The sequence below is a fragment of the Sinohyriopsis cumingii genome, chromosome 17 (assembly GCF_028554795.1).
Source record: "Sinohyriopsis cumingii isolate HCF-2022 chromosome 17, ASM2855479v2, whole genome shotgun sequence".
NCBI lineage: Eukaryota > Metazoa > Mollusca > Bivalvia > Unionida > Unionidae > Sinohyriopsis > Sinohyriopsis cumingii.
The window spans coordinates 104634445-104643703 of record NC_142977.1 but is presented as its reverse complement, the minus strand read 5'-3'; the positions used below and the strand labels follow the sequence as shown (position 1 = coordinate 104643703).

Genomic DNA, 9259 nt, shown 5'->3' with positions numbered 1-9259 from the left:
TTTTTGTGATACGATACTGCTATGCATATATTATATAGTTTGCTGTTTTTAATATAAGTCAGATGAATGTGATGATGAAACTGTAGAAAACCATTTTTGTATGAAATGTCATTCATCTATGACTCCACTAAACTCTAGTGTTTAACCTTATTGTACAAATTATCATTCCTTCCTTCTTTGTTTTTTTTTTTCTTCCCCTTTTTCAATTTTTAGTCATGTGACCGTAGTTCTGACTACAGATTAGTTATTATTTTCCCAGAATTCGTCTGTCAAAATTTTGCAGATGGCCGCTTCCTCCGAAATGACATCTCTCCTGAAGCGGAGCAAAAGAACTGTTGCTACGTCCATAAAAGGAGAGTGTTATCGACAGAATGAATCACAGAAGTTAGAGGATTTATTGAACCATCTTTTGGACCCCACCACTAAGCAGATCGATGATTTTGAAACAATTGACTGGTGTAAATGGCTGATAGCCGGTGGAAGTACTTTCGAGGACTTTGCCAAATCAGGTGTTGTTTATGTTGCTAGCTCTCCATGCAGTCTGATATCATGCAAAACACTTGTTGTAAATTAAAGTAGAATTTTTCTTTAGAAGGGTTAATTCAGTTTTCAGTAAGGTCATATTTTGGGTGTGTAAGTAATGTTATGCTATGCGCTTACTGCAGTTATTTGGATGCCACCCAAAGATGCAACAGTGATTAAAGGTCAGAGAGAATCAGGAGGGGCATGCAGGCATGGCTGGAATTTGTAATACGAGTAACGAACAGATATAATCAGCGAGAAGTTGCTGAATCTCTAGAACTGTATTAGCCTGGTTTCTTCATCAGTGTATGCTTTTGCAAATGTGGTATAAGTGTACTGGTTCTTGGTGGGAAATGAGTTATATTCTACTATTTGATTTAAAGAATCCCTATTTCCAGCATGTACAATTTTTTTTTTTATATATACAAACAGACCCTTACATTAATAAATTACAGGCTAAAGTAAAAAAAGAAACCATTGGATGTAAAACATTTGATAATAAAAGCATAAACACAGTCAGATATATCTACTTATTTGTGTATTAGAAAATAATTTGTTCTGATCATGCTCTCTTAACTTAGTTTATACACTTGTTTACTGTTTTCTTTATGATTGATCTTATCCTTGATCAGGCTGTTTTTTTCCTTCTTTTTCAAATTGAGTGTAGTAATTTTTATTTTCATGCTAAAATGGTGTATATGTGAAGTTGCTTTAATCAGAAATCAGGTCACTAGGGAGGGAGACATGGGTAAGATAGCAGCAGTTCAGCAATACAACCTGGAAATTATGTTTAAAGAAATAGTGACAAAATTACATTGCTGGCGTTATGTCATTTATCGTCAACAATAGATAGTTAACTTTAATATTTATTTAATTGATGATAGGTAATATAAATATAAATATAAACATAAATATAAATATAAAAATTCATGCAGATATACTCAAAATGAAATGAATAAATAAACTGTCACATTATCTGTCTCTGGATGTAACATTAATTTCAGGGGCCCCGAGTGGCTGAGTGGTCTAAAGCACTCTCCATTACAGATCACTGCCATCTCATCTCTGTCTGCGTGGGTTCGAGTCTTTGCCAGTAGCTTCTTGTGGGTTGGTGGATCTTTCCGAGGTTTTCCCGGGTTCTTCCTCCACCATTAATACTGGCCACCATGTATAGCCTATCTTGTGCTGAAAAATGGCGTTAAACCCTACAACAACAACAACAACAACAACAACAACAATATTAATTTCATGAATTGGTGACACTTCCTGCCATTCTCATAATTCCCAACCAAGTTTGCCCTTGCAAGGAAAGTACATTTGTTAACCTACTTCATCATACAAGTCTTAAAAAGATAGCAACAGTAGAATTTTGAACTCATTGTTTCAAATTGTGTAGATTTGTGTAAGAATTATATATCTTGAATTCTTGTGATATATTGGCAGCAATGGGAAGGACAGCCAACATTATTTGAAGAAGTGTTTATTTTATAACATCCAGATGATTACCCATTTACAATAGCCTGACATGACACAAAGCAGTTTTCTTTGATTGGTAGATTAAAGGGAAGTATGGATACTTTCTCGCCATAGTTGCACCCATGTAAACAACCATTGTTATGGAACTTCTGGTCAGTAAAGATAGAAAATAGTTTTAAAGTTATAAATTGATGAATGATTTCAATTTACATGATGTGCTTTGGTGCTAGGCCCTCTGTCCAATGTTAGCTTGATCTACATTGATTTCTGTCTCAGTAAGTAGACTATATTAAAACACTTAATTCTTAAAAGAAGCATTTTTTTTTTACTAGGCAAGCTGAATTGTCTGTGAGGTGGTTGATATTATAAGAGAATGAGTTGGTAAGAATTATTATAAAAAAAAATATATTTTGCTTGATAAATTGGTTTCTTTGAATCTATTAGTTTCATAGATTATGCACCCCATCCAACTTTTAGCCGATAGGCCAAACCCAATATCCCTCCTCCCAACTGATCTGAAACCTCAAAATTGAGGTAGGACAATAGTTGGCTCTAGAACAATGAAATGCCAGAAAAGCTGTCAGGAGTGAAGAACTGAATCTATGGTTTTAGTTGAAAAAATAATAAATTGGACATTTAGCATCAGCCATTGCTTTTCAGAAATTCTAGAAAACTCTGGTGGTCCTAGTGTCTGAATTTTTTTTTCAGGCAAGAAACTAAATTTCAGGTAGAAAATCCTTAAATCAAATATGATACTTTGGATAGTCCTATAGCCTGGAAATTTGGCAGACTTCTTGAAAAAATCATGAAAAATTTGAAAGTTTTGTTATTCTAATTTTATTTTATATTGACTGCTCTTGTGGCATAGTGGTTAGAGCATCTGTCACGGATACGGGAGGTTGCAGGTTCAAACCCTGACTGAGTCATACCAGAGACTTATAAAAATGATACTAACCATTGCCTTGCTAGGTGCTCAGCATTAAGAAGTTAGTGTTTGGACAGGTTGGCCTGGTGGCAGGACAGTATGATTGGATGAAAGATGCTACATGTCTGCAGCATGATGCCCAACTGCTAGACATAACTTTAAACTGCCACGCTGCAAACATCGTAGCAGTATGACTGAAAGATTGTTAGAGCTACGTTAAAAAAATCCAAATCACACACACACACACACACACAAGATTTAGATTGTCTTTCTCAGTTTTGGGACCTTGAGTTTGAGAAGTTTGCTCCATTGAAAATATTGCGCCTCAGTACTCAGGGCATGCCTGTCATTGATATTTTGCATGCTAGTAGAGTTGCAAAAGTTATGATGATCTTTAAGTTATATCTTGTAAAGAGTTTTCATACTTTAAGTTTCATGCTTAAACATTTTTCAGATTATGATGTCATGACTCATACATTTTTCTTGACAGTTATCATCTTTTAGGACACAATTTCATACTAAATAAAAATTATAATTACAGTACGACAATATGACAATGCTGTAACCTGTGGATTGGTATGGACAGCCAACTTCGTTGCATATAGGTGTCGGACATGTGGGATATCGCCTTGCATGTCATTGTGTGCGGAATGTTTCCAGGCAGGAAACCATGAGGGACATGACTTCAACATGTTTCGTAGTCAGGCAGGTGGAGCTTGTGATTGTGGGGATGTCAGTGTCATGAATCCTAAAGGGTAAGTTGTGTTTCTTTTACAAATAACATTCTTTGTGAATGTTCCAAATGAATAAGATACACATACTTCCAGGTCTTTCAAAATTTCTTAATGACTCTTGTTAAATATGCATGAATTATGTGCAACTTGCATTTAACTTTAGCTAACAGAATGTAGGAATTGCCTCTTCAGGGAGCATTATCATCATCAGTATCATGAACTCATTTAATCCTGTTTCAGTTTAGACAGTATTCATTGGAATTTTCAATATTATTTTGCATTGCATCGTTGTCAAGAACACAAAGCTAATTATTCCATGTTACAGTTAGTATTGGAATGCCATACTTAAATGAACATGACCCCTATCTGACTCCTTAGTCGTATCCAATCAGAGGAATACATTCCCCTTTATTACTTTGACTCTTGCAGTTTCTTTGTTAAAAAATTCAGAATACACTGTAAACAACAATATGCAGTGAAATATTGATCAATTAAAACTTTAAAAATATCTACTGGTTGCACCACTGAAAAAAAAATACAAATTAAATCAGTCCTGTCATGTGAAGTTGTGTTTCAGTTTTATCGTTTAATTCACTTACATTGTAGTCATCATAAAAGCGATATGCTATCTTGTATTTAAATTCTGCAAGTGGCAATTGACCCTTACAGCAATGCCTGCCAATGTTTCTGTGAAAACTTAATCAACCGTTTGATCACCTACTCAAGAAAGTGTGTGTTGCATTTTTACAAAGGAAAACTGTACTGTGGCATGTCCCAGCTTTGTTATGCCGTTACTGTGGTAGGTGTGGGGTGGGGTGCTTCCAATAGTTATTTAAATTATTATAGAAGTCCCACCCAGGCTCAATTTTGGTTGGAAGTTAAACTAGTGAAAGACAGATGTAAAGCTCTGAGCCCTCATTCAGCAATGCCGACAGCTAAATAATTGAATATACAAAAAAGTGAAATTCAACTAATAACAATTTAATAACAATTCAGTAGTCAAGTGATTACAATTTCCTTCTGCTCAACCCTATGATAGCCTATTGCATCATTTGATTTGTAGTGTGAGATAGCTTTCCACCTGTCCTTGTATTCTACTCATCTGTGTATTCTCTCCTATTCCTCCAATTCCTTCTCCTCCTCCTGACTTTCTCCAAATTCCTTCTCCTCCTTGACTTCTCTATACTTCCCCTTTTCCACTTTCTCCTCCTTGACCCATTTTCCTCCTCCTCCTCGACTCTATACTGACTAGATTTGTTGACTGACTGCTCTGCAAGTCTTCTGTTTCCCCTCTTAGAGACTCGTGACTCACTGAACCGGAAGTTCGGTCTCCCAAAAAGCTTCCTGTGAAAATACAAGGATGGTACAATATTTCCCTAGGCCCTATCATCTCACACTACACTCAGCCTATCATCAGATAGTGGCTATTAAATTTCTTCGGTCACGCATTCATTCACATCGAAATACTCACACATCCTTGTATGGTAAAACAACGTCATAATAAAGCATGGCATCAATTACTTCTCATACATACATCATTAAATTGCGTCACGTCAGTACTTATTCATAATCTCATTATACTAAACCATATCATAACAATCAGGTGCATTTCTTTACATTACAGCTCACACAAACTACACAAATATTCATATATAAATGCTCTGATATACCCATACATCCATGTTATCCAGTCTTACTCACTTCAACCATTTTCCAAACTCACAGTTTAAGCATGTGTAAATTCTAACATCTCAAATGAATAAATGCACTAGTGTACTACAAAGTAACCTATTAGCAAATGACAAAATTAATTCTGACCACAAGCTAACAATCTATATAATTCTCTACATAATACTCAAACTCATTTCTCAAATACGCATGTAAACTAAACACTACAAAGGTAATTCTATGTACTAAACAATCATAGTAATTAAGTATACATACTACATATAATTACAATTACAATGCCATAATATTCTGCAAAAGTCGAGCAAATAACTTACTGACCTTTACGAAGCTTTGTCTTTCCTTAGAATCTCCTCTGTAAGTTTTCCTGCCAAATTACGAGTGGCTTTCTTGGAGTAATCCTATTTGCTCAGCAATCTTCCCAGGAGAACTAAATTTTTGCTTGCTAGTTAGAAGTTATAATTCGGATCAAAATTGTTATCATGCCATCCGTCTCAATTCCAATTGGGTGTTGCTTTGATTTGATCCAATCAGACTTTGTGGACAATGTCCTTCTCGCTATCTGTCCACGTGGGGATGGATTTAGAACATGCCCCGGTCCTCGCGGGTTCCTCTGATCTTTCTAACACATAGGTGGGAAGTTTCTCGATCTAAAGCCTGTGCCGATCCAAGTGTCAGATCTTTACTCTGGTCATGGTAACCTTGCGTAAGAGATTAACCTTAGCCTGTGGCTATGTTCAGACATCAAACATGGCTTGTACTAATACCTTAGATTATACACACCTTACAAACTGGGGTTGAGCAAATGTGACAATTACCTTCTTTGTATTATCATGTTAATTACATCTTTTGTATCAAATCAAGTAAAGAGGTGGAATAAAAAAGTTAAAGGCATGCAAATTTTACCTGTATAAGAGCTAGTGGTCACAGTCTTGTGTCAAGTCAACGCATTCCAGTGACCAATTGAATACTTTTAAGTATTGTTATTATGTAATTACATATACCGTAATTAAAGTAACTATCATTAATCGGTGGTTTATTCTACTCATTTACAAATGTGATCAAGAATAGCAAGAGAACCAAGTGAGAGGCACACTAGGTACATAGAAAACTTTGTTTTATAGATAAGGTTCATTATGGAGAAGTGAGTTCTAAAGTATATAGTGAACTAAACATTCCTGAATGGCACTCAGGTGAGCAGACATTTTACTGTTACTTGCAACAAAATCACTGCATCAATCTTTTACTTACAGAGCAACAAAAAATATAATTTTGCTTTCGTAAAATAATTTGATCATTTGAAGAAAAATAAATTGTTTTGTTCTGAGTCAACAGTTGCAATTTAATGTATCTACATTCACATGCAAAAAGCAGTGATGCACACTGTTTTCATTTGTAAATATGTGAGGTGTATTGAAACCTCTCGAAGTAATGTTCTTAATGATCATTCAGAGATTTGTTATCTTGATAAAAATAGGTCAAGCAAACTACTTCATTAGCAACAGCTGGTTTATTTAAATTGATATTGCTAAATTGCTATTCAACCATTTAACATATGCACCCCTTCACACTGTCAAAGTTTGTCCCTTAATTTTTTAGGGGTTTACTTAGCAAATGGTGCCCTCATTTATGCTTGTTGACCCAGTTGTACATGGTTATTGAGGGAGTGGTGTACACGAAAGAGTACAGTGCTTCAGTAGACTTTGTGTTGTATCAGTCATATTGTTTTTTTTTTTAATGTGCACCTAGCAGAAAAAAATGAAACAATTTTAGTAAAAACAGAAATACAAGGGCTTTATGATAGTCTGATCCAGGGTTTGATAGTATCAATGTTTTATCTTCTAGATTCTGTCTGCGTCATGGACCAGACAGGAAACACCAACTGTCAGCACCACCTAGTGACTTGTTGGCAGTGGCAGAGGCCATGATGCCAAGATTGTTTCTAAGACTAATATACCATCTAAGAAGCAACTCCAAACCAGGTAAGACTATGTAATTTTGTGTGTGTGTGTCTGTGTGTGTGTGTGTGTGTGTGTGTGTGTTGACTCTGAATTTAAACCCAAACCAATTAAGCCATACAACCTTGTATAATATTACTTATTGGATTTACATAATGGGGAAAAGATTTTGATAATTTGTGTTTGAGGTTCACTTTAGGTTGTTAAACACATGCAAAATTTACTTGTGCAGTGTAAAAGAGGAAGTGTGTCATAAAATGGGGCAGGGTGCAATGTAAAAGAGGCAGTGTGTCATTAAATGGGGCATGGTGCAGTGTGTCATTTTGTGGGGCAGAGTGCAATGCAGCGAGGCAGTGTGTCATTAAATGGGCTGAGTGCAATGTAAAAGAAGCAGTGTGTCATTAAATGGGGCAGGGTGCAATGTAAAAGAGGCAGTGTGTCATTAAATGGGGCAGGGTGCAATGTAAAAGAGGCAGTATGTCATTTTGTGGGGCAGAGTGCAATGCAACAGGCACTGTGTCATTAAATGGGGCAGGGTGCAATGTAAAAGAGGCAGTGTGTCATTAAATGGGGCAGGGTGCAATGTAAAAGAGGCAGTGTGTCATTAAATGGGGCAGGGTGCAATGTAAAAGAGGCAGCATGTCATTTTGTGGGGCAGAGTGCAATGCAGCAGAGGCAGTGTGTCATTAAATGGGGCAGGGTGCAATGTAAAAGAGGCAGTGTGTCATTAAATGGGGCAGGGTGCAATGTAAAAGAGGCAGCATGTCATTTTGTGGGGCAGAGTGCAATGCAACAGAGGCAGTGTGTCATTAAATGGGGCAGGGTGCAATGTAAAAGAGGCAGTGTGTCATTAAATGGGACAGGGTGCAATATAAAAGAGGCATCATGTCATTTTGTTGGGCAGAGTGCAGTGCAACAGAGGCAGTGTGTCATTAAATGGGGCAGGGTACATTATCAGTGAAGCAGTGTTTCATTGAACTTTCCAGAATTGGGGTAATGTACAGTGTCCTTCTATTCTAATTTAGCTGGAATGCTGGAGTTTGCATGTCGAACTTGTCTTACAGTGATCTGCACCATAACTTGGTACTTAGGATCGCATTATGTAATGAACTGTATTATAGCAAGAAAAAAATGGGAATAATGATTGTTTTGGTGAGTAGCGATTAAATAAATTACCATTAAAATGTGTAGTCATAATTTTACAACTTGCCAGTTTATATAATAATTAATCAGGATTAAGATAGCCCCATACTTGGTGACAATTAATAATGGGTATGTAATAACATTAACATTATTATAAGTAAGCAACAGGTTTTTGAGAATTGACTGAATTATTAGTGTCAGGGAATAAGGGACATCTAATACTAGATCTTCGGAGCCCTGATATGACTGTATGGTGTCTGAATTTGTATTAAAATAAAGTAAATTGTAACAGGGTTCCCTTGGATTTTGTTTGTTATGATTAACCTACATATTTTAGGGGGCCTCAAGTGGCTGAGTGGTCTAAAGTGCTCACTGTTACGGATCACTGCTGTCTAACCTCTGTCTGCGTGGGTTTGAGTCTTGGGTGTGGTCAATGTGGGTACAGGAGAAAGCTTGCCAGTAACTTCTCGTGGGTCGGTGGTTCTCTCATGGGGGGGGGGTCCTGGGTTCTTCCTCCATCATTTATGTTGGCCGCCATTTATAGCCTATCTTGGGCTGAAAAATGGTGTTCAGTCCTACAACAACAACAACATATTTTCAAATTTCCTTCAAGTTTCATTTCATTTACAGAGATGAGAGATACATATCTGCTTGCCATGCAGGATGCAGAGTTGTTTCTTGGCTTTCTGCACAGTTTGAGTGACATGGGGGCTGCAATGAGAAGGGTTATGTCATTTGCCCTAACTAACCCCACAGACTACCAAAACCTTACCAAGGGTGAGTACTTAAGTTTTAACAAGTCTTAATGTCCTGCC

General features: G+C 36.6%; 1 protein-coding gene across 1 annotated transcript in view; it reads left to right on the top strand.

Annotated features, from left to right (window-relative positions):
- The first annotated feature begins 278 nt into the window (after positions 1-278).
- LOC149779599 (E3 ubiquitin-protein ligase ubr3-like) overlaps positions 279-9259 on the top strand; it is a 126458-nt gene continuing 117477 nt past the window's right edge. The window contains exons 1-4 of the mRNA XM_089940369.1: positions 279-509; positions 3465-3678; positions 7189-7325; positions 9075-9221. Coding sequence (XP_089796495.1) covers positions 284-509; positions 3465-3678; positions 7189-7325; positions 9075-9221 — 724 coding nt within the window. The 5' untranslated portion in view covers positions 279-283. The remainder of the gene's footprint in view (positions 510-3464; positions 3679-7188; positions 7326-9074; positions 9222-9259) is intronic.